General features: G+C 39.2%; 1 protein-coding gene across 3 annotated transcripts in view; it reads right to left on the minus strand.

Annotated features, from left to right (window-relative positions):
* cdk18 (cyclin dependent kinase 18) overlaps positions 1 to 25,648 on the minus strand; it is a 62,962-nt gene continuing 37,314 nt past the window's right edge. For all 3 annotated transcript variants that reach the window (XM_087840494.1, XM_087840493.1, XM_087840492.1), the window contains 13 exons: positions 24,347 to 24,478; positions 23,925 to 23,981; positions 20,159 to 20,273; positions 19,091 to 19,185; positions 18,935 to 18,997; positions 16,711 to 16,834; positions 16,203 to 16,323; positions 15,480 to 15,577; positions 11,052 to 11,157; positions 10,541 to 10,583; positions 10,362 to 10,452; positions 8,245 to 8,322; positions 1 to 6,381 (listed from right to left, as the gene is read on the minus strand). In XM_087840494.1, the coding sequence (XP_087696620.1) occupies positions 6,347 to 6,381; positions 8,245 to 8,322; positions 10,362 to 10,452; positions 10,541 to 10,583; positions 11,052 to 11,157; positions 15,480 to 15,577; positions 16,203 to 16,323; positions 16,711 to 16,834; positions 18,935 to 18,997; positions 19,091 to 19,185; positions 20,159 to 20,273; positions 23,925 to 23,981; positions 24,347 to 24,478 (1,158 nt within the window). In that variant the 3' untranslated portion in view covers positions 1 to 6,346. The remainder of the gene's footprint in view (positions 6,382 to 8,244; positions 8,323 to 10,361; positions 10,453 to 10,540; positions 10,584 to 11,051; positions 11,158 to 15,479; positions 15,578 to 16,202; positions 16,324 to 16,710; positions 16,835 to 18,934; positions 18,998 to 19,090; positions 19,186 to 20,158; positions 20,274 to 23,924; positions 23,982 to 24,346; positions 24,479 to 25,648) is intronic.

The following is a 25,648-nucleotide window of genomic DNA, read 5'->3' on the forward strand; positions in this document are numbered from 1 at the left end:
AATTTATCAGTTTATTGATTCATTAATTGAGCAATTATTCAATCAGTTTTATGCCTATGGCGGTCACAGTACATTCAATTTCTCGTTGTATAACAGTGTAGACAAATCCCACAAAATATCACATCTTATACAAAATCTAAACTCATCGTTTATAAAACATTTAGACGTCATCTACAGTTTTTTTATTTTTATTTTAAGAGCTCCGCTTTTTTTTTAACATCATAAAACTCACTGAGAAAAATGAGAACATCTGTTAAAATACATATATTATTTATTTTTTCTTTATTACAATATTTAAAATAGCTTCATTTACCACAACTAAACACACAGTAATACTTCTGCCATTGAGGGAGGAGGAGGGGAAGGTTGGAAGTGTGACGTCTACAGCGATACATCCATCTGAAGTCCCTGCAGGTGGGCCCTGAATTCCTCTCCTCGTGTCTATCTTTGCTCTAACACGCTGACAGGTGAACAGAGGTTGGGATGGTTGTACCATTATTCTAGTCACCCACTTGTAGAGGTAGAAAAAAATTTGAATGGCGTCTGTCTCTTCAAGCGTAACCCCATTGACGGTGCTCAGCAAGCACCTGCTTTAGAGGCTCAGCGCTCGACTTAAGGACACTTGGACCCAGCTCTCTGCTTCTCTACTGCTGTCCTCTATGAGCACTTTAAAGTGATATTTGTTTGCTTGCACTTGGATCGAGAGCACACATAACCAGTAAATCTGTGGATTGACTTATCTATTCAAGCTAAGTAAAATACAACTGGAGTGGCCGTAGATTTCATTAGGACATATCTACACTCACCCAAAAAGGCTTTTACAGCCTCTTGGAATCGCCATCCCCACTCAACGCCTCATTTGGCGTGTTAAATCACAGGCAGATTAAAAACTACTGCAGCCTGTGAGACTGTTCACATTAGATGTGCAGCAATACTCAATACTGCAACATAAAAATCAAGGGTTGGTCTTTTTTAGCAGCCAGGATGACTTCAAACTGTCCTTGACATCAGTAAAACAGCACACAGCCATCCACCATTAGCAACCTACATCACATGGTGTGACATCAGTTACTCTGCATTAAAATTATATTAAAACTAGACTCACATGTGCACCAGAATGCCAGTGACATAGTAGCCCATCCACTTCACAGTCCATCATAATCCTCAGGTTATTGTAATGCGTGAAGCTTATACAATAGCAACACATCAGTCACAGCCCTACAGCATTCCCAGCTTTGCTCTTCCTTTTCACTTTAGCAGGGACCATCATTTAGAACAGCGGTCCCCAACCACCGGTCCTCGGACCGGTACCGGTCCATGAGTCGTTTGGTACCGGGCCACGAGAGTTGAGGCTCAGGTGTGAAATGTATGGTTTTCAGGGTTTTTATCGGTTTTCAGCGTTATTTTGTTATCGTTTTTATCGTTAACTCGGTTTTCCTTGGTCTTTTCACGTGTGTTATGAATAAATCTTCTTTTTTTCGGTACTGGTACTACTTTTATTTTGTTGTATTTATCCGCGACACCTTAAAGGCCGGTCCGTGAAAATATTGTCGGGCATAAACCGGTCCGTGGCACAAAAAAGGTTGGGGACCACTGTTTTAGAACATGAACTAGCAGAGGCTGATGGGGACAGTGTTTACTGAGATCACAGGCTTAAACAACAGACTTCTACTGGACTTCTTTTTGCAACTAGAGGACTTGCTCACAGCTGGCCTTAGGAAAGAATGCAAGTTTAAAGCACGACCACACTGGTTGTCTGGAATACACAGCAGTGATTTAGAGCCATTCTGCTCAAAATGCAACGACTGGTCTCCCAACCAAAAGCCTTAAAGGCTGCTGGGTTGCCTTCCTATATCTATTTACTGTATGGAGAGTGCTTACCAATTTTTTAGACCACCTTTCATAAAAACTAGAAAACAGATATTTTAGATATCTGTTAAAAACACGTTTAAAACTAAAAATGTGATTGTTATTTATTACTGAATTCATGTTTTTATACTCAAATTTAAGCCGACACTGGACTTTAGTCAGACATCAATCAAGTGTAGCATCCAACCACCAAAACTAATTTTATACTTGAATATCAGCGAAAAATTATAACAATTTAGTTTATTTATCTTAATAGAAAAATAATAATGATATGCTTTTTATTTTATTTTTTTGGATTTATGTATAATAGTAAATTTGAAAGCTCATAGATAATGATAATTACTACACTGTAGTATTAAAAATATGATTTTGATTAAATATGTTGCACAAACTGGTGGATTAAGCATTACAGAAACAAAACTGTAATTACTGATACTGTTAGCAAGCTGTGACATAAACCTTACATTGGGTTTGGATCAGTCTTTGTCTAATATTAAATTATTATATTGATATTTTAATATTAAAACTTGTTTGATGATCTGAAACCTGTAAGTGTGACAGATATACAAAAAAAAAAACAGGAAGGAGGGAAATACTTTTTCATGTCTCTCTCATACATACAGAGCTGAATTCTTACAAAGGCAGCCGGGCTGGTAACTACAGACAAAACAAACTAATATATCTGCAACGTTCAGCGGTGTAAGCACCACCCTGAAAGTTTCAAAACCAGTGCTTACTCAGTACCGCTTTAGCTCAGAGGTGACCGAGGCAGGAGAGCAGTGGTCCGAGTACAGTGGTCTTTGAAGTTTTCACATATTTTATGGACCTTTTTACTACAGATCACATACTTAAGCCTTGAACGTGTCACAAAATAATGCCTACCTTCTTTTTCAATGGAGAGATCAATTTCAAGGAGCAAGTTTATGAAAATTACTGCCACTCCTTTTGTCTGCTGTCTCAGCCGAGTGTAAAGTAAAGTAGTCATTTGTTCACATTCTGTTGATAGGTTTAATTAATTTAAAGGTTTTCAGCTATTTTAAAACAGGATTTTTACAGGTCACTCTCATAAAAGCTGAGGAGAAGCCAGCAGCAGCAGTCCGAAACACCTTCCCTGGCCTGTTGGCAACGGCGCATGATTGGGAACTGAGAGCTGATCTGGCAAAGCAGTTAAAGTTCCCTGAAGTGGTAACCAAGACAACGCTGAGGCTGGACATCGTTCTTACCTCAGCTGATTCCAAGCACGTAATCCTCTTGGAGCTTACTGTGCCTTGGGAAGATGCTATGGAGGAGGTCAATGAGAGAAAGAGGGAAAGTATTCTGTGCTAGTGGAGGAGTGCCGGAGTAATGGTTGGCCAGATGACAACCCATCGAAGTGGGATGTTGAGGATTCGCGGGTCAATCCCTCTGTAGGGCATACAAAATGCTGGGCATCGTAGGGGCCAGCCAGCGAAGGGCCATCAAGTTGGCCACCAAAGCAGCAGAAGCGACGTCAAAGTCGCTGTGGATCAGAAGAGGAGAGGCGTGGCATGTAGGGCCACAAGTACCTGGCCACAAGCTGGGGCTTGATCAACACTAGCTGGGTCGCCTGGCAGAGGGGGTCTGATTGTTGAAAGACCCGAAACCCCCCATGACCTCAGGTTACATCACTGATGATGTGTCCAAGGGCACCGAACGGTGTATCTAAAACTATTAATAATACCTCAGTTGCCTCAACACCTCAGAGGTGTTAATGAGGCAGCAGCACTGAACAAGAAGGAAGAGGACAGGCAAGATGTCAGAGCAAATTAAGGACAGAGGAGAGTATCATATCCAAAAGCCATTATCACTTTTGTCTCCAGATAATATTCATTGAACAGGACATACACATAAGCTCTTGGCTCAAATGATCACATGGGAACTATTAAAAACACAGTTGTGAAATTCTCACCTGTCTATTAACAGATGAGTGTACTTATCACTGTTTTGTTTAGTTTAGTGAATCTACTGTGAAAAGCTGCTCTCTAACAACAGGCTGTGCAAATTATGAAGGGTAGTGGTGACCCCTATTAAACTGATACTAGAAAGCACCTACAGGGCATATTTTCTCCATTCACTGGTTTAGGAATGGGGGGGTTTGGTAAAATATGGGGTCATACTTTGGAACCGTGTAAGGAAAGACACAAAGGGAGGGGAACAGGCTTCAGAGGACACTTCCGGCTTGTGCAAATAGGAAACTACAAAAATACATACACCCATAGTGAGTTATTTACATACACAAAATAAATGCCTCCTAGCACATTGGATACACTGAAGCAAATATAATTTCTTCACAAGCTAAAATATCATGCACAGTTTACTAAGGCAACTTCAAAAAACTGGTGTGAAAGTCAGCTGTTAACACTGTCAGGAATGAGGAACCCCCACAACGAGAAGACACGGGCACTGTAGCGAGGCGAGTCTATCCAGTTTCCAGGTTTATATTCACAACGGAGATTTTACGGTAGCTTCAGTGGTTGTTACATGACGGCAGAGGTACTGCAAATGAGCAGTGTGACGCTATGCCTACGACTTCAAGACTGTTATATGATAACAAAGAAATGATAAGAAAGTCGGAGGTAATATCACAATACATCCGATTCCATTCTGTTCAATAACAACAGCTGAGATAAGGTATATACATGTAGATGCTGCAATTCATTGGACCATTGTGTCAACACGGTTGCCATATTGTTCATGAAGAGCTGAACCTCCAGTTGTAACTATGGGACAGAGGCTCGTACTCAATTAAAAATGACCATGAGTGAATTTTAAAAAGATTTTGGATCTGTGGGTTTCCCTATAAGAATATTTTAATAACAAAATATCTTAAGTTGTTGTTAGCAACCCTAATACTTCGATAATATAACACTTAAAGTTAACTGTCCAATTCTACAGGTGCTTTTCATAAACTTGAGCGGTAAAAAATCAACTGTCAAATGCAACTCACACCATTTGAACCCATTTACTGTGCTGTCAAAGTGTAAGTAAACTGCGACTGCATTTCAGATTAGTGCTGTGCTGAATCCTTGGTCAGGTGAGCGAGAGTGCAGAGAAGCACCTAACAAGACTGAAAGCAGCACCTACAAGTATATATTCGTTACAAAGCCAAGAGAGCATCAACGCCTTCTGCAGCACACAGTGAACACAGAAACTGAACATGGTTTGACCACTACATGCTAAAACTACCATGCAACCCTGCACTGTTAAACAGACTGATTATTGAGCAATAATATTATATCAGTCTTCAAATATCTAATTTAATATCTGTGTGCCTGTCACGTGCCATTTTAAAAGATGCCCTTCCAGAATAAACTTTTAGCTATTAGCATAATTACAAATGTCAGTGGGATTTGGAATAAATTTTTAGCTAGCTGAGATAGCTAACCGTCACTAGCTAATGCACATTATGCATAGCTCGTCACATTATGCAAAGTAATGAATGACCATGAAGCCTTACTGAATGTTTTTCTGTGAGCCACATAATGTTTTTGCCTCATCAGTTCGCCAAAACACTTTGCAAATGCATACGAGTCCATTATTGAGCAAGTGCCTAGCAGCACCCAGAGTTATATCTAACATTACAGTTTTTTAAAATTTCAGATTAGCAAAGCAAAGGGGCTTAAAAACATGATATGAACGTCTTGTGTGACAATAAAATATTAACTATATATTTACACAATGTTTAAACAAATTACATCACAAAATCGATAATCCAAGTAACAGAAAAAATGTGACTATTCTCTTTGGTTTCTGATCAGCCTTTTCTGTGGGTAGTGGTGGTGTAGTTTTAACCCTGTCCTCAAACTACAAATCCCTAGTGAATCTCTGTTGAGCTGAGAGAAGAATTAGGATTCATAAGGGTCCTTGGTTGCCAAACTGTGTCTTTAAGCTACATATCAGTGTTAGACCATAAGGTTTGTAAGATAAAACCAGAAAATAATTTAGAAACCAACTGACCTGGAACAAACTCAACACATAATGCAATACTTGCATTTCTGTTAGGGCAAAGACACGCACACCTGCAACTGTCTCCATTGTTCCAGTTGTGATAGCAGCTACTTTGAATGGCTAGAACCCTGGGTGTGCTCTGAACACTATGTAAAGCAGGCCTGTGTAAGTATAGCATAGCAGAGCGTTTCATTTAGTTTCTTCTTAGGCTGAAATGCATGTGCGTGTCGGGAGGATGAATCTCTCGTGTGTTACATCACGGCAGCATGTTCAGTGTAGCTGATTGTGCAAATGTGTGCAAATATGTATGAATAGAGAAGGTATTTCAAGTGCAATACAAGTTTGTCTCCAGAAACTCTGTGTGCCTCCACGGTCAGCTGCCATGGAAATGAGTGCGTGTTTGTCCGTGCAGGTGAACATGCTGTGAATGTGCTGAGCTGCGATGGCCTTGGTGTCGTGATCTGAAAAGGCAGTTCCTCGCCGTCTTCTCTCTTCATCCTCTCCACAACCTCTAGAAGATGCTTTGTCTTCGGTTCTTTCCTCGACCTGTAATTGAAGTTGACACTTGTAGTTGGCATTGACTAATAGGGCTGTGCGATATGACCAAAATCTCATATCCCGATATAAGACATCTATCATCCAGATAACGATATAAATCACAAAAATGTAACATTTTCTGTAAATTCTGTGAATCTCGGGCAGCTTGACTTTCATGAAGTGTTTCCAGCTGCGCGTCATTTAGCTGGAGTCGAGTGTTTTAACAGATGCATGAAACGATACATTTTTAGACAGAAGTTTCTAAAAATGTTTTCTGAAAGGGAACGGGGATACAATTTGAGGGGGAAATTAAATTTAAAACATCCTCGTATCCGTACAACATTAAAAAGTTTTTGCATCTCTGTGTGTGGAGTGAAGCTGTGGAACAGACTAAGTAAAGATATAAAGCAATGTCCGAGCATGGTGCAGTTTAAAAAGCGGTTTAAGGAGATGGTTTTTACAGGGTACAGGGAGGAGGTAGAGATTTGATAGGGTGTTCCTGTCTAATATTTTCATGTGTGTGCGGGTGCACGGGTATGTTGGTATGGGTATATATATATATATATTTGTAGGTTGTGTATCCTTTGAGGTGTTACTGGGGTTATTGAAAATGTGTATATGTGCGTATGTGTATATACGTATGTATGGATAGATAGAAACATATATGTATATATATATATAAAAAAAAAGAATAATAATTAAAAAAAAAATACACATGACATATAATGTAATTGCAAGGAGGTATTTCTGTAGTCTATTGATTACTAGATAGTGGAAAAGGGGTGGGATTAAATAAGCTTATGCTTCTTCCTGCTCCTTTTTGAACATGAAAGTTATTTGTACATGTGGTTGCTCGTTTTCTTTTTGTTTTGCTTTGTTCATTTGTCTCTTTTAATTCTATGTTGTTGTACTTTTTCAACATGTTCAAAATAAAGATTCAATCAATCAATCAATCAATAAGTTGTAACGGCCGCCATCTTCTTTGTGAGTATTTATTACACGGCGTGCTGCGGGGAAAAGCCTGTTCTAACGTTTGAGTCTAAGGTTTATTTTTTAGCACCTTTTTACTTCTCATCCATAAATAATCTGCTCTTTCATGTGATTCAGTTTATTTTGAAAAGTCTCAACAGGATCTTGAGCTTTATTGTGAAAGGTTTATGTGGAACATAAACAAGCGGACACGCGATGCTGTTACCGTCGTTGTTGCTAACGACAACGCATAAAAACAGGCACTTGTCCGTCCGTAGTGTGGTTATATTAAATATAAGAGAAAGAGAGAACTTTAAGAAATTAATATAACCACTACAGTGACCATCAAAACGATGAAAGAATATTGCTGTAAACAGTTTATTTTGCGACACCACGAAACAAACCGTAGCATCCGATATATATCGTTATATCGAACAGCCCTATTGACTAATTCAAACAAATAAAAGCATTTTTTAAAAGAAAGAATGACTCATGTTTTTTTCCTTAAAGGAATCTCAACCTAACATTAATTCGTTTGATTAAAGAGTAGAAATCTCACAATAGCTGAGCCTACTTTCCAATAAAAGAAAATGAAATGAAAAAGTAGAGGGCTTTATTACTTTTACTTGTCTTTCAGTTCCCCTGAGAGTTTTTGGAGTGGCAATTTTATTGCATTAGAACAAACAAACAAGGCATGCTGGCCTCTCAGAGTGCTTTGCTAATTGACAAAGTACATCTGCAGACACTTCAGCATTTCAAGAACAAAGTTGTTTTTTAGAATCAGATAAATTAACAATGAAGGAAATGTTTCTCTTGTGACCAACATGAAGAAAACACAAAGACTGAATGTTATTTATGTGAACAACAAGTGGCCAGATTTTGCACTGAGGTCAGATCCTTTACCTAAAGGCTGGAATACTGAGCTGCGGTGTCCTGGGTCCTTCTGGAGCTGCACCTCTCTGAGAGAAAACACTGAAGCAGCTGTAACGCAGGTGGAGAACAAGTTATGCAAAAAAAACGTAGCACAAAGCAAGTAAGGACACTTTTGTTTGGTCAGTTATTCCTTTGCTCTATAGTAACAGTTCTTCACAATAAATAGAGCACTGAAGGTGGGCTGCTCCCATGAAAACCTTGCTAAAGCTTCTCTGTCAGTACCAAACAGTTATTCTGCTGTTGTTTGTTGTTTGTTGTTGTTTACTGTATTGACAATTTAATGTATTCATTTAACAATAAAGGCCTTCAGTAGCATGTGGGGGAACCATACACAGCTGACACAGGCTGCAACCTCTTCATGCTGAGCTTGGTCACATTTTTGTTTGACGGCGTCCCATTTTCATCCAGTATTTGTCACAAGTCACACCTAAACTGTCCAGATCACACCAACTGACCTCAAAGCACTCAGCAAGAGGCAAAGTGCAAAGGAAAGAGTATCAGTGGAAGAAGAAAAACTTCCTGACTTTGAGATGTTAAATTTGTGGAATGTGTTGAGGACGACTCAGACGACAGACTTGTCTGAGCACCATACATGCATTTTGTAAATTCTGTGAATACGAAATGCTTCAAGAAACAACAACAACAGAACAAACAAACATGTGTAGTGTGTGGAAAGAAGAAAGTCACAAAATTCCTAAGAACTGAGCAAATTCTGGGTATGTACATGCACATGGGATAAGTACAGCTGCCCAGTGTACGAGTCTGGAGATGAAGGCAAAGCGCTTTGCTGTTTGTGAAGCGATGTGTTGAGACCAATTCCTAAAAGTGCTGATGCTGATTCACTTAAAATAACATTTGCGCATCTAACATGCAAAACTTCCACAATGGATTTTCAAGATGCGGAGACGTACAGGACAAAGTATTTGTGTTTTTTTACTTTGATGTTTGCCAAGGGGCAGAAAATCCAGAACAAATAAATCTGATGTTGGTTCTGCTGGAGATGCTGTGTAAAAATGGCCTCAGCTCTTCCAGCAGGAAAGATAAAATCACAAGGTTTTTGCAGAAAGCTACTTTCTTCCCTTTTATAGGCGGAACACTCGAAAGAAAGAGGAATCCAAAACATGACATGAAAAGTTTGAATGAGCAGAGTGAAAGACTGCAACACAATGGATGAGAAAGACTTGAAGAAAAAGGGAAGAGGCTCTTTAGACATCAGAGAAAAGCAGGACAACATCATTGTGAGGTGGTATGACAAAGCTGTGAACCTGCGCTCTTCTTGTGTTTAAGGAAGGAGTTCACCTTCTTCATATACTACCTGCACTTTCAGGTTCAGATCCCAGAGATGGTACACCGTTACAGTGGCAATAATCTCTACAGAAGACCAGAAGAAATTAAAGCCCAGGCAGAAACCCACGCCCCCGTGAAGGTTTCAGGCTGCAGCTGGCACCTCTCTCAGCCCAGCAAAGGGCAAACTCACTTATCCTCTTGAGTAACAGGAGAATTTATTTTTAGGTCCTCCCTTTTTACAAAGGGGTTGCCAGTGCGGGCAGCTTCACATGCTTCATTTGGAGGAGTTTCATACTGGATACTGATTCTGATTCGACCCCAAAGGGGATTTCTGTCTCTGGCTGGAATTGAACAACTGACCTTTTGCTTGTCAAGCAAATGTTAATCACTATGCTGTAAGACAAAGTTGGTCCAAATATATACAAATCTGTCAAGATGACCCCACACTGCTTCAACAATGTTGAAGAGCAGGCTCTGGAGAGGTTCATCTATGGGTGTCCCCACAATTGGAACAGGGTCATAATTAACTAAATTAGCTACACACTGGTCATTACACTGCTATGACAAGACAAACTGACATGCAGGAAAAGACATTTGTTTCTGAAGAGTGATAATACAGCAGCAGGAAAATATTATCCACACAGAGTAAAAACATTCCTGCCTTCAGTAATTAGAACAAATATTGAGTTTAGTAATTTAACTTAGTACAAAGCACCATCAGCATTCATGCTTTGTTAGATATTCTCTCTCTCTCTCTGTGTGTGTGTGTGTGTGTGTGTGTGTGTGTGTGTGTGTCTTACTGTCTGCCAAATTGTGAATGTTGTCTCCCAGACTCAGGAAGTAGGGGTGACGTAGAGCGGTTTCAGAGGAGAGTCTGCTCCGGGTGTCATACTGCAATCATGAGATAAAAACAGCTCATCGGTGAGTCTGAATATTTATAACTCATAACCTGTGTGAGTGTGGATGTGTGGTCCTTTACCAGCAACAGAGCAGACAGCAGGTCGATCCCTTCTGGGTCCAACCTTAGGGACACAAAGCAACAGACTGTATAATGAGTTTAGCTGCAAGAAATACAGTTTCTGTACAGGACACCACTTGTCACCAGTAATATGCATTTAAAGGCACCAATTGTGCCTTTAAATGCATATTACTACTGTAAACAATGAATAACATTTTTATACTGTATTGTATTTTGTGTTCAGAATTGACATAATTAACTTTGAGTTCAGTTAACTATGTAAGACCTGAAACATGACAACAACATTAGCATATTGGGGACAAATAAAGTTACCATTATCAATGTGATGGCTCGAAAACTAGTTACTTTCTTCAAAAATGTTTTGCATCCTTTAAAAAACAACAACAACAACAACAACAAAAAACATGCAAGCAAACTGATACCAGCGTCAGCAATTATTCTGCATGTGATGCTAATTAGCAAATGTTAGCTTGTTTTTTCGTGTCAGTGAACAGAAGATTGTGAGTTTTACCGGGGCACATGGTTGATGAGAGCTTGAGGTCTGTACTGAGGAAAGAGGTAGGACATAAATTCCTCATTACTGCTGATACCAGGCCAGGTCTCCTCTGTCGGAGTGCCTGATGGGCAAAGAAACAAAAGAAATACTTGATCAGAGGACGCTGCCAGCTAACATTTTCATACAAATGTTGAGCTGATCTATATCTAAATCAGGAGCAAGACAAACATTAAGCTCACTGAATCGTTACTGAATAGACACCAATAAAATAATGGTGCAAACTACAGTAGAAGATGGAAGGGAATTAAAGGGCACACGTTTGGGGTTCAAGCACAGTTGGGCAAGAAAAATTTTATTAAAAATTTGCAGGAACTAACAAATGGATCGACAATCTCTGGAAACAAGGCTAAATATTATTGCTAATGATGGCTTGCTCAAAGAAATTGTCAGGCGCTGGGTCTGTGACCGCGCGTTTTGAGTTTATTTTGCATTTCTGATTCCTCATGTTATATTAGAAATATGTTTAGTTCTTTGGTTGTTATTATTAGTTAGAATTTAATTGAGTTTCATTCTAGTTTTTGTTTCATCTATAACTCCTGAAGTCTTTTGTTGTCCTCTTTGTGGTCCGTCTCGTCCTCAGTGGTTTTACTTTTCAGTTATGCCCGTGTGTCCGTCTCTCAGCGTGTGCCATGATCTAATTGTCAGGCTTGTGGTGTCATGTCTACGTCTCTCCATGGTTCCTGTTTTATTTTGAAGAGTTTAGTGTTTTCATGTTTAATGTGCTTAGTTTTACTTTGCCCTGTGGCGTCATGTTTAGTTGTTTTTACTTGTACACGTACCCTCCTGAGTATTTAAGTCCTCTGTCTTCCTCTGTTCAGTGTCGGTGTGTCTGTTTGTCTTGCTTCACGTTTCAGTTTTTTTTTTTTTTTGCTTCTCTCCAGATTCATGTTCATGTTTTTTGTCACAGTTTTCATAGTTAATCTTAGTTTATCCCAGTATAAGTTTGAGTCTTTGCCTCATTTTGCCTTGTTTTCTGTTTATGATATTCAGCCACAATAAAAGTTTGCTTTTTGTTACACTCTGTTTTTCTCCCGTCTCTGCCTTTTGGGTCTGCTTCTTAAACACGCCGGCGATCCCCGCCGTGACAGAGATAACGTTTTTGAGAGTGTTTCCATTACCTTCATTTTATCCGTAAGAGGTAGGATGCACATTGTATGGGCTAGTGTGCATCCAGATCAGCCGGTGCATTAAGGAGGGGCGAAACATTTCGATGTTTGACAGGAAGAGTCTTCACAAATATTCCAGTCCACCTGTCCAGAAGTCCCACATTTCAGGATCATTCAGAAAACATATGACTTTCATTTGGAAACATTTCTTTCTCTTTTCTACTTTCTTTATCTGCCATCTTTTTGTGTAGCTACCAGAAAAGCGACTACAAAGACATGGCTTAAGTCAGATGCATCGGTCTGTGAGGATTGGATGTTACTTATGGAATCGTTATTATGGAAAGAATTGTCTTCTCTGTGAGACTTCAGGAGAGTAAATTTGAGAAAATGTAAATTTGAAAGTTATTATTCAATTTTTACATTTTTTTCTCGATTACCTTAGATGGGAATAACGGCGTTACAAGTAACGGCATTACTTTTTTCAGTAACGAGTAATCTAACTAATTACTAATCCTATCGTTACAACGCCGTTACAGTTACTAATAAGAAAATGCGGTCCGTTACTATTGTTCAACAAACAGACGGTTGAAGCTGTGTTCAGCTTACCGCATCTTATATCAGTTGCACGGAAGCAGCTGTAAGTAATCTGGACGCTACAGCTTTAAGCAGCTGCGCGCTCCCGCGGACGGTAAATGATCACTGCACAACAGCAGGAGCTCAGGGGGCAAAACAATCGCATGAGTGCTGCTGTTTGACTGAGGAAGAATAAAGTAGTCATGGTAAGCCAATCACATGACCACTTCAAGATGACGAAGCAACAAGGTGATATATACCAGTTTATAAATTGTGTTGATAGGCCTCGTAAAACCAGAGTCATGATAAACAATATATACGCTGCGTTTTTTCCTCAATAGTTTCGTCACGTTTACTGTCTAAGGACAGCGCAGCGAGACCTCTCTGCTTATGAGCAAAAAAACCAAAAAAAAAAACCGGGAAGTTTTACGAGTGACGGAGAAAGAGAGAGAGAGAGTTTTGAGATGTGAGAGATTTGTGACGTTTAGCGTGTTTGGAGTGTGTAGTTAATGTGATGTCTTGTGTAGTTAGTGTGTAGTGCTGTGGATAGTTTTGTGTTGTGTGTCAGAACAATGAGGCGACTGCTGTCTCCAGGTGAAAAACAGGAGGAGTGAGAGGAGCACCTGCTGTCAGACCTGCAGGTATCAGGCTGTGATGTTCTCCTTTATAGTGGACAGAAATGATTTTTTTGGAGTGGCACAAATAATTTGTGTGGCGTCTTATTGAAGAACAGCTGATTGTTCTGTAAATAGTTTGAAATGGTTATTAAAAAAAGGGTCAAAGGTAAATGGCTGCAAATAACTTTGTTTGCAAAACTTGTGCATATGATTTTAAAATTGACAATTTATATTTGCACTTAAAGTTCTGAAATATGATTCAATAAACATGTTTGTGGTTGTTACAGTAAAAATATAACTTTTTCTACTCGGATTTTATGTTTTTGTTCTGATTTTAGATCAATTGTGTTAATACAGTCAAAATGAAAACATGACTGTAAATTCAGACACGTGAGGCTGTGCTGAAAAGGATGATACCGAACAAGGCAAATAAATAGTTTTTAAAGGTGAAATGTGGAGGAAACATCAAAAGTAGTTAAAAATGGCCAATTATACCCTGGACCCCAGAGGGTTAAACGTTTTTTAAAGTAACGCAATAGTTAATTTTCACGTAATTAATTACTTTTAGAATATTGTAACTCAGTTACTAACTCAGTTACTTTTTTGAAGAAGTAACTAGTAACTATAATTAAGTAACTTGCCCAACACTGCCTTTGGTGGGGTTTGTGTGTTTTCACAGGTGGTTCTTTTCTGCACTCATGTTAACATCAGCTCTTCTTCTCAGTTACGTTGAACTTGAAACAAAGTGGATGGAAACCGTTGCTGCCTATGAACACGATAAACTAGAAAAAAGCTGCATTTTATTATTTCATTAGAGCATTTTAAAAGGTTATATTTATGTGTGAACATGTATCTTTGTATTACATACGTGTGCCTGTCTATATTGTTACACGTGCTTTGTACAAAGGCCTCTCCTAAAAACGAGCTCATGATCTCAAGGATTAAATAAATGTTTTTAAAATAACAACATGCACAAATGATATTCAGGTCTATACTATCTTACTCTTGGGAGATGTGCTTGTACCCGGCCTTATAAAATGTTGGTTGGCAGCTTTGTGTTTGGCACATACAGTACTGTGCAAAAGTTTTAGGCAGGTGTGAAAAAATGGTGTAAACAAAGAAAGCTTTCAGAAATATAAATGATTGTTTATTGGCCCCAAATGTATTCTGCAGTAAGAACTATCTTCAGTGTGAAGAAGAACTGGAAGTACTGGAAGTGATGGTACGGCAACAATCAACGAGTGTGTCTGAGATTACACGAAGAGACAGAAGGATGTGAGGAAGCTTACTTCCACAGAAGATCTGTGCTTAGTTCTCCAAGATGTTTGGAACAACCTACCACCAGAGTTCCTTCAAAAACTGTGCAAGTGCACCTAGAAGAAGGCAAAGGGAGGTCACACCAAATCCTGATTGGATTTAGATGTCTCTTTTGTTCATTCACTGCATTTTTTTTGATTGATGAAAATAAATGATTAACACTTCGATTTGTGAAAGAATTCTTTCTTTGCAGCATTTTTTCTCACCTGCCTGAAACCTTTGCACAGTACTGTGTAAAGACGCGGCAGTTTGCATATGCATAAGGAAGTCAATTTATTTATTAAGTTCAACTTTACGAATCGGATGATTTTGTATTTGTGGATCTGGGTGGTTTTGTGGAATTTGTGGCCTCAAAACCCCACGTCGGCACGTGATGCGATCTGTAAATATCAGGCGATTGGTGCACAAGCATGCAAAGTTTGGTAAGTGAGCGGGAGAGAGGTTAGATGTAGTCTTAGACAAAGCTTTAAAAAGCTCTTTGAACGAGAAATGTATCCAATTCATGAAACTGAACTTGTAAAATGTGCATAAATAATGACTATTTATTCAGGTTTGGATGTAAAATAGTTTCATGTGTGGTCAGTTGCTTCACATCTGTGTGGACTGAATCACACTGGGTAAATTCCCAGATGATTAACCCTTTAAGACCTACCATAGAACCAAGTCCGCCAGAGCTTATATTATATTTTTACATGCTGTGGAGCCATTTTTGGGAGCATTTCAAGTTGCTATACATCAATACAACCATTATAGAATAATGTTTTTCTTACCCATGAGCCTAAAAATTAGATGTAGTTCTTCCTTCACAGTGGCACCAGGAAACATAGGACGACCTGTTGCCATCTCATACAGGATGCAGCCTACGCCCCTGTGAGAAGGAGGCGGAGATAAGGAGGCACAGAGGAGGACGAGCTGTTAGGTATAAAAATTCTGAGTGAGGTCGAGTTCAACACACACACACACACACACACACTTCAAAGACTGTTAATTGTAAGTGCAAACTAGTATGCAGTGAGTGGGCACAGTCCAGCCTTTTGTTCCACACAGGATGGCGTGGTGAAGAGGCATCCTGCAGTCTGATGAGAGTGTATGTAGCTCTATGTGCTCATGAAAGGCTGCTGTGTTGCCAGAGAGCCACATTTATATTTCTGATTTAGCAGAGCTGTGGGGGTGTTCTCACCACAGAAAACTGTGTGCAAAAACACGTAAGGAAAGTGAATGCACACCCCTTTGTATGACTAGTGACTCACCTCACTGCTAACAACCTGTGACATTTTAATAGACAGAACTGAGTCATGGAAATCCTGGATGGCCCTTGAGTATATTTAAGTGTTTCACCAAGTAACAGGATTTTACTGTAACCAGGGTCGGCACCAATTCCTCTCCTGACAAGCTCAGTGGTTTAAAGTACACTTCTAGCTGTGTTTCAAGCCTTTAGTTTCCAGCCAAGCAGGTCAGTGGTCACCGTGACTGATGTGGAAAAATGTGCTTACCACATGTCGATGGGTGTGGAATATTCTGTAGAGCCTAGCAGCACGTCAGGAGGTCGATACCAAAGCGTTACCACCTCATTGGAATAGGTCTTAGTGGGGACGGACTTGGCCCTGGCCAGACCTGGACATTACACAAGTCACAGGACCTCAGTAACAGCACAGTGAAATATCATAAGTCCATCATCTACACACTGTGAGCAGGTAAAGAGAAGCGTCCGCTATCCGCTCATTACCCGTGTTTATTTAAAACTTTTGAAATGCAGTCAGAAAGTACTGGTGGATTTAACTACCCATTTCCAGCAGGAAACTGTGAAAACTCAGAGTGAGGGGCACAGTTGCTAGGATACAGGAAGTAAAGGTGCTAAAGTAATTAGGACAGGCGATCTCTGAGTGGCAGTAAAATAGAACTGGAGAGTGATCATGCCCAGAAATGTGCCGTTTCCTTCACAAAAGTTCACTTGTTAATGTGTGCGTGTTGTTGTGTGTTTGTTATTGTTCTCCTTCCTACCAAAATCAGCTAATTTCAATTCGCCCTTATCATTGATGAGCAGGTTCTGAGGCTTTAGGTCTCTGTGGAGGATTTTTCTCTTGTGACAATAGGACAGACCACGCAGCAGCTGGAACATGAAGATCTGCAGACAGAAACATGAAAGGAGGGTGTAATTACCAGAACAACAACACAGGACAAATCTGAGGAGAAAAAGAGTTGCAGGAGTTGTGTAATAGTTAAGATTTAAAACAAAAGATAAAAACAAAACAATCTTTAATAAAAATGACACTAAGGGACGCTTCCACAAATCACCCTCTGTGAACACAGTTCACCGTGCCGTTCACAAAGCAAGGTCAAAGGTCTGTGAACATGTCCACAGCATCTAGAAACAGCATCCTCTTCTCTCCGTTATGCTAATTTAAACTGGACTGTGGTGAAGTTCATTTTAGAAAACATGGATGCGCATCTGCACTCTGGATTTCTGAGCGTGTGGGAATGGATCTGGAAAGGCAGCATTAATTCTGGGAGGTAAGTACAGACCTTATTTACATCTTAAAATGGCACATTCCCTTAATTTAAACATTTGATATGTTTTCTATGTTCAGTGTATTGCTATCATCTATTATCAGAGTCCTTAAACAATGTAGTTGTCATGCTGTAGGGAATATATCTCTCAGCTGGTATGGGAATGCTTCGGTTTTTCCATGGACACACTAGAGGAGGTGGCTGGGGAGAGGGTGGTCAACTTAGGCTGCTGCCGCGACCAGGGCCCAAATAAGCAGAAAAAAATTGATCAATGGATGTAGTTGTTTAAGGAAACTCGTATAGTAACTCTAAAATAAAATTAAAAAACTGTTTACGTTTAACTAATGTTTTCCAAGCTACAGATTTTGCATAAGTGCATAGACTCCATTAGATGTTGGATGGCTGGAAACTTTCTTCAACTAAATGAGGAGAAGACTTAAGTTCTTGTTTGTGCTCCTAAAAATGTTGTACCTAGTGTTATGGAAAACATGGGTCCACTTGCTACATTTGCAAAACCATCTATCAGGAGCCTTGGTGTTACTATTGACTCAGCTCTGACTTTGGATGCCCATGTAAAATCTCTGGTTCGCTCCTGCTTTTATCACTTGAGAAACATTGCTAAGCTGAGTCCCATTGTATTGCGCTCCAAATCAGAAATTGTCATTCATGCATTTGTTTCATCTCGTCTGGACTATTGTAATTCTTTGTTTACTTGTTTATGTAAAGCCCCTTTGGAGCGTCTGCAAGTTGTTCAGAACGCTGCTGCAAAGCTTCTGACCAAGTCCTCCAAGTTTTCCCATGTCACTCCCCTGCTGATTCAGCTGCACTGGCTCCCCGTTAAATTCAATATCCAGTTTAAGGTTTTGACCTTGACTTTCAGGGCTCTGCATGGACAAGCACCAACATATATAAGTGAACTTTTACATCCATACATTCCCAGCAGGTCCCTGAGGTCATGTGACCAGGGCTTGCTTGCTGTCCAACACACGAGGCTGAAAACAAAAGGCGACAAAGCTTTTGTAACTGTGGCCCCCAGATTGTGGAACTCTCTCCCTTTGAGCCTGAGATCTGTGGACTCAGTGGTCGCTTTTAAAAAACAGCTAAAAACTCATCTTTTTAAACTTGCTTTTGGTTGATTTTTATTTTTAGGTTTTAGCTTCTGTGAAGCACTTTGTGATTTTTATCTTGAAAGGTGCTGTATAAATAAAGTTTTACTTACTAAATCTAAACATACATCATACAAGATGTACAAAGCACATTTCTGTCAATCATTTAAATACTCTCCTTCCAAACTTTTTCAAGCTGAAAAGGAAGCTCCCATAAATACATATGCAGTAAGGCCAGCTTTCCACTGCACAATTTACACTGGACCTAGTGATGAATATGGAGAGCAACTCTTAGTATCAAAAAACTAAACAGTTTTGTCCTGATACAGACCGTAGATCTGCCCAAAGGTTTTCACATTTGCAAACAAATAGTTTGTTTTGGCTTCTCTCTTATTCACGTGGGTCACTGTAGCAGGTGGATCCACAGTGGCAGAATTTTTTGTTGGTTCCTCCTGATTGTAATTTGGTTTGGTGAGGTTCGGTGACCTCCCGACCTTTGTTAAAGAAATGTTGAATGCATTTTTCAGGAAACTTACTTAGTGCTACAGCTTGCAGCCTGCAACTGAACTCTTTGGTCAGTATGTAGATGATGATTCATGCATATGACTCACCTTGACATTATGCATGCTCATGAGGTTCCCACAGTTGTCCAAGTACTGTTTAAGATCACTGTCCTGAAACACACAGTCAAATTGATCCATTTGGCTTTTTGGTATTTGAGATCAACATCTTCAGAAAACCTAATAAAGATGACGTGATATACTCACAAGATACTCAAACACCAGAGTAAGGCAGCGGTCGGTGTGGATGATGTCATGCAGGGTGACAATGTTAGCGTGCTTCAGGTTCTTTAGCAGAGACACTGGTTGGGCAAGGGAAGGAGACATGAAGTGAGCTGTTTTATTCAACAAAACCTGACAACACTACACCCGAGGTGTGGAACTAAATGTTCTGGCTTCACTTATTTGTCCACCTTTATATACAGTCTGTGGTCTAAAGCTAGCAGCTGTGTGTTGCTTTAAAGTTTGCATAGCCACTGTACAACAAAAAGAGCTCTTTGATCCTTTTCATCAAATTTAACACACATGCATGTACTGATTTTTTTTCATGCTACTTTATACTCCTGCTTCACTGTTTCCACACAAAGATTTTGTGTTTTGAGTTTCTGATATATTATGTTCTTTTAAGTTTCACTCACTGTTACTATTTAATGAGTTCCCTTTTATTTATTTTTTCAGTACTGGTTGCTCTCTGTTTCTTGTGTTCTTGGTCTTAACTTGTATATATTCCCTTGTATTTGGAGTTTTGTTTGGCTTGCATTCCCTTTGGATTCTTTGGACATTGTAAATTGTTCAGATTAAATTTGCACTTAATGTCTGTTTTGAGTTTGCGTCTTCTGCGTCTTGCATTTGGGTCTGCAAGATCTTTCCACATCTCAGCCTAAGAGACAGAATAAAATAACTAGAACAACTAGACTAGAATAAACCAAACAAAAATAAAAATTTAATGATGATCAAAATTCCATAACACTGTAAAATCCCGAGACCGTGACATGACTCACATGAGGAACATTTAAATAACCATCTAAGATAATCCAGCTTCTAAAAAGGATCAAACATGAGCAAATTCTTTAGCAAGTTGTTTAAACTAACATCGACCTGATATATTGAACTGTATCAACAGTTCTGTAGTATTAATTCAAGTTGCTCTGTTACTAAAGCTGCAGGTGAATAAAAGGACACGGTGTTATTATTAGACCTACCTGTTAGTAGTAAGTAGTGTAAGTAGTAGTAGCAGCACTGGACTGTAAAGTGTGTGTGTCTGTGTGCACATACCTTCTCTGATAGCAGTGCAAGGTGCCCCCTCATCGTGCTCCAGCCGGATCTCCTTCAGTGCAACCAGGTTCTCAGTGAGTTTGCTCCGCCCTTTAAAGACTGTAGCATATGTCCCCTGCACAGAGAAGAGCTTACTGATATTCTCACGTTGCTGTACTACAACAAAATATACTAACAAAAAGTACATGTTCACATAGAGACTATGGGTGTGGCATCCACACACACATCCACATCACTTATGCACAAATAACCCTTTAATATATTTTCAATCGTTAACTGCATCCTTGGCTCTTATTGGTATTCCATCAAAAGGAAAAGAGCCTCAAACATCTGCATATGTGTGGAGTCATAACAGGAATACTGGGAAGCGCAATGAAACCATCCATAGCAGGATGAAACAATGAAGTCTATAGTTTATGAAAATCCATAACAACAATAACAATTTTTCTTTTTAAGGAACAATTCGATGTCACAATAGGTTATAATGTTATAATAATATCATTTTTTAAAAGATTCCCAATGAAACTTTTCCGTTCTTTTACAAACTGAATTAAGATTTCACATATTGTGTGTGAAAGCATCAACTTCACATCTCGAACAGCCTTTGTCACATTCAATAATTAAATATATATATATGTGTATATGCATATATATATATATATATATATATATATATTGTTTTAGGATCTGATTATTAAAGTTTGATGATTTGTCATCTAGAATAACCTTCCACTGCTGATTTTGTGTAAAGCCAACCATGCTTTTGTGGACCTCCTCTCACTATAATTGACAATAAAAGCAGCTCTTCTTGATCTCCCGCCACCCCTGTTATCAGCTGCTGAGCCTTGTGACTCAGATTGATGCAGGCTGCTTCTGCCACTAGACATTCCTCAGCCCTTAAGGCAATAAATGTTCTCACATGAATAGCATGGTATTTAGGTGCTTTCAGCCCATGAGCCCTCTTCATCTTAGGCAAGTCCATGAAATGTAATCCACTTAGCAATGTGTCATGAAGCCATGCCAGAAATCTGGACACATGGGTACACTCGTTTGGCTTGGTATATAAGCAAAGAAGGCACATACTGCACGTGGTACTCATTTTGATATGATGAGCATGGCTGATCACAGACAACGTTATCCTCCGGAGACGTTTATCTGTGGACTTGTTGTGCACACTCATATCTCACTGGACTATGATGTGGGTGAAAATCTATTTCTTGTAAAGCGGCAGTTATAGTGACTGAGGAGGACAGAACCAGTGTGTATGTGACTGCTCTGACACGTGATAATGTGACAGCAGTATGTTGCTGATGTCAGTCTGCTGAGTTGATATCATGGACTACAAAACTCACATCTTTTATACTTTGCCCTGGGCATTGTTTCTGTGTTTTATGAATGGCTGTGTCAGCGTGGACAAACCAGTAGCAAAAATCACTTCATTACAAGATTAATTCCCAACTTCTGTAAAGTCTACTGTGCATTCACATGAAGTGTCATGTCATGTTATGTTAGGTTAACTGAGATTACTTCACTCCAGGCAAAACTGAATAGAGAGTAATCTGTGTTAAAATATTCAAGCTTTGCAAAAACACGTCAGTTCAGATTCTTGTGTTTCTAGAAATGGATGAGAGGCAAATTAACACCATGTGAAATGAGGACACAGAGTGCTTGGAGCGAGGTCTTTACAGTTAACTTAAACTAAAAACTTAGTTAATTAAAATGAAAATAAAAATGAGACTTTTAAAAATATGAAAACCTATTGAAATCATTCTGCGAACTTGGCAAACTAATTAAAATACAACTATGTCCAAAATGAGGATAGACTACAAACTCCACTTCATCATTTTAATACAGCTCAAAATCATGGCAAGAAACTTCCTGATTTACATTTCCTGGTTGACTGGGGCCTTTCCTGCATGGTCTCTCTGTAATCCAGTTACTTTACTCATTACTTGAAAAAAGTAAGGGATTACTATTGCAAAAAAGGTAATTAAATACAGTTACTTTCCCGTAAGCAGGCTGCGTTACTAAACCGTGATTTTGTTTGTAAGTGTCTCATGACAATGATGTACGAGCGTGCGACATCCGTGGTGACAGACATGTGCAGATCAACAATGGATAATATGGAGTGCAGGAGAGAACACGACCATGCAGCGTTTAAAGTGTGGAAGTACTCATATCACTTTGAGTTTAAAATTATTTAATTTTATATGCAGAAAATAGGTTTCAATGTTAAAGAGATTTCTTCAAGTCAAACAGTGTTGCATATAACTGCATTTAATGCATTGAATTTTTGCTTGATGCAATGTGCATAACGTTAAAAGATGAAAACTAAAAAAACAAGTTTTAAAAAGATACTTTTTTTCATTTGATTCAGTTACATATGATGGATTATGCAGAAAAAAATGGCTGAAAGGTCTGTTGCTTTATTACATATTCAGGTCAGTGTTGCCAACTCCTCAGTAAGGAAAATCGCTATTGGCTGTCCTAAAAGTCGCTAGAAGTCGCTAAATGACGTCATCACCTAATTTGCATAATTGGTCATGCTAATGTAATTGTAACCTACGTTGTTGGAGAGAGAAATAACATCGTGGAAGAAACATAAAGTGAGTAAAAAACGTCCTAAATGCATTTAGAATTTATTTAGAACTACAAATTAAATTTCTTTTAGCAATTATTGTTTTTTGTAATGTCACAATTCCAACCCTGCTCCTTTACCCGGGCTTGGACCGGCAAAAGTGACCCGAAATAGGCGCTCTGGTGGAGTTACTTTGTGTGTGTGTGTGTTTATAAGTAGTTTTAAACCTTGTGATCCACAAAACAGCATAAGAGTAAAAGAGTAAAAGAAGAACTGACTGCGTTACAGCACCCGCTGCTTGTTGAGAGTAAAAGCGATATGCGCTTTCACGTCTTTTTTAAAAAAAAAAGTCGCTAGGGGGTCTGAAAACTCGCTAAATATAGCGACAAAGTCGCTAAGTTGGTAACACTGATTCAGGTTGTGTATCGTGCTTTTAAAAAGTAACAAAGTAACAAAGTAAATACTTTTGAAAATAAGTAATCAGTAAAGTAACGGGATTACTTTCTTTGAGAAGTGATCAGTAATTAGAAACTAATTACTATTTTCAAGTAACTTGACCAACACTGCTCTGTACCCGTGAGTACTCTGACCTGTACTCAGACACATGCATATTAGGTTAACTGGTGATTCCACACTGGTCCTGGATGTGAGGTAGATAAAGTGGAGAGGACAGAAGTGCATGAACGTAGCATAACCTTTCTGATTGGTCAGTAAGGCTAGAAAAGCACTACACAAATTCCAGTCTGCTCCATTTCCAAAGTACTTGACACAACAACTACGTAACACGACGGCAAAGTGTTTAAAGTTCACCGATGGGTTTAACAAATCGTGCAGAGTTCAACACATGTATTAACATCACATTGTAGCCTGTAAGATAAGAAACGGAGCAGCAGCTTACATGATAACCTTGTGTTGATGGTTTGTTTTTGTAGTGTGTCACATTGAAATATTGGACGCCATTATCTCCTTTCCTTTCACAAAGGATGGCCCTCTGATAAAAGAGGTAATACAGGAAGCAATGATGCCATTTCAGGTGTTTAGAGAATTCACCCAGCTCTTATTATGGCTGCTATGCAGATGTGTCCACGTCATTTCGCTTGTTTCAAAGCCTTTATAAGCAAAATTGAGTGTTTAACCGATGTGTATGCTTTTAATGAAACATGAAAACTGTTGAAAGATACAACTTACCTCACCCAGTTTGCCAAGCTTAACGTATGTTTCCAGTTTCCCAAATCCTATGTCAGACTAGAAGCAAGAAGAAAAGGAAAGCTTAATCTTATAGCATCCACTGCTGTAGTACCTTCAGTCTGATTACACCCTGCTTTTATTAGCTAATGCTTTATATTAGAGCAAGAGAGTTCATTCTGTCAAGCGAGCAGGAAGCAAATACCTCTTAATTAAGAAGAAGGTCCAAGAAAACAATTGGCTCATAATTAGACATTATATTATTACAGAAGGAACTCGATAACAACAAAAACACAGAAGCAAGGCAAGAGGACGGATGTTCTTTCAATCAAGGGCAATTTCTTCAAAAGCCAATAAAGTCGCTAAAATGAGAAAGTTCTATTAAAAAGACAGACAAACGTGGCGAAAACAGACACATCACTAACCAGTGAGGCGCGTCGAGACATGCGACTGAGAGGTTTGCAGAGCGGTGAGTTTTCATTCTCCATCTGCAACTTCTTCAGAAACTCTGGAGGCAGGCGGATGTCCATTGGCAGTGACATGCGCTTACTAACGTCCTGCAAGAATAAAAGTGATTCATAAAAACTCTACGTTCTCATTTCCGAGTGCTTCGAGGGACTGATCCTGGCACAAACACCGTTCATGCAACAACACCATCATACAATTTGCGGTTGACACAACAGTCATTCGTTTAATCGGCAGCAATGAGGAGACTGCATACAGGGAACTGCTAAACCTGTCAGCTTGGTGCTCCACCAGCAGTCTCATCCTCAACACACGGGTCCATCCAACAAGAGAACTGACCTGACCTCAATAAGTAGGCTGGATATTTCTTGGAGTGAATATCCTTTAGGCCTTCTCAGGTCTCCACACACCTCAGCTGTCATCTGTAATCCACAATGATGGCTTTACTGTTCCTGAAGGCTGCGGAGAATCTGTACTTTTTGAGCCATTGTCATTAATACTGTTAATTCTTTTACCATTTATAACTATTTGTGCTGCCCCTTTAAGGCAGGCATGATAATTTGGATGTGTGTTTTTTGTACCAGCAGACTTGCCGTAGTACCTCACCAGTGAAAAACAGTTCTTTGGACAAACTGTCTTCTGTTCCAAATTTTTGTTCACTTTTTCTTGCTGAGCCTGAGAGAGCACATGCCTGTAAGTAGTTGCTATTTGTTTTGTAAGCTTTCTCGCGATAGTTTTGTGTAGCAGTTTAGAGGTTTGTGTGGAAAACTTTCTTTTGTGAGGAAAAACGGCCGCGATGCTAACACGTTAGCCCGTCTATAGGATTTCCCATGTAATGTTAGCATTAAGCTAATCGCTAAATGCGTGGGCCTAATAACCAGTGAAAGGGTTTGGATAAGTTTGTGTTTATGTGTTATCTACATTGTAGTGCATGACTTAATGTTTGATGTTGTAAAGAAAATGCAATTACAGCAGAAATGTAATATTTTATTTTTGTTTCTGTAGCAGTTTTACAGTGCTTCAACAGTAAACATCTAAAACGTATCCGCTGACTCCTGGATGTTTATTGTGGACCTGTTAGCTATCTGCCAAGCTAGAAACCAGCTTCACACCCTAGTGAGGGCAGAATACTATTATTATTTTTAAATTACATCATTGCTTAACACTTTTTATTGTCCGTTTACTTTCACTCAGTCCAATTCACTTGTTAGTCATGTCTGCCTTCAAAATACAAAGTCCACACAATGCTGCACAACCGACAT

This window comes from Neolamprologus brichardi, chromosome 5 (genome assembly GCF_056152115.1).
Source record: "Neolamprologus brichardi isolate AB-2024 chromosome 5, ASM5615211v1, whole genome shotgun sequence".
NCBI classification, from domain to species: domain Eukaryota; kingdom Metazoa; phylum Chordata; class Actinopteri; order Cichliformes; family Cichlidae; genus Neolamprologus; species Neolamprologus brichardi.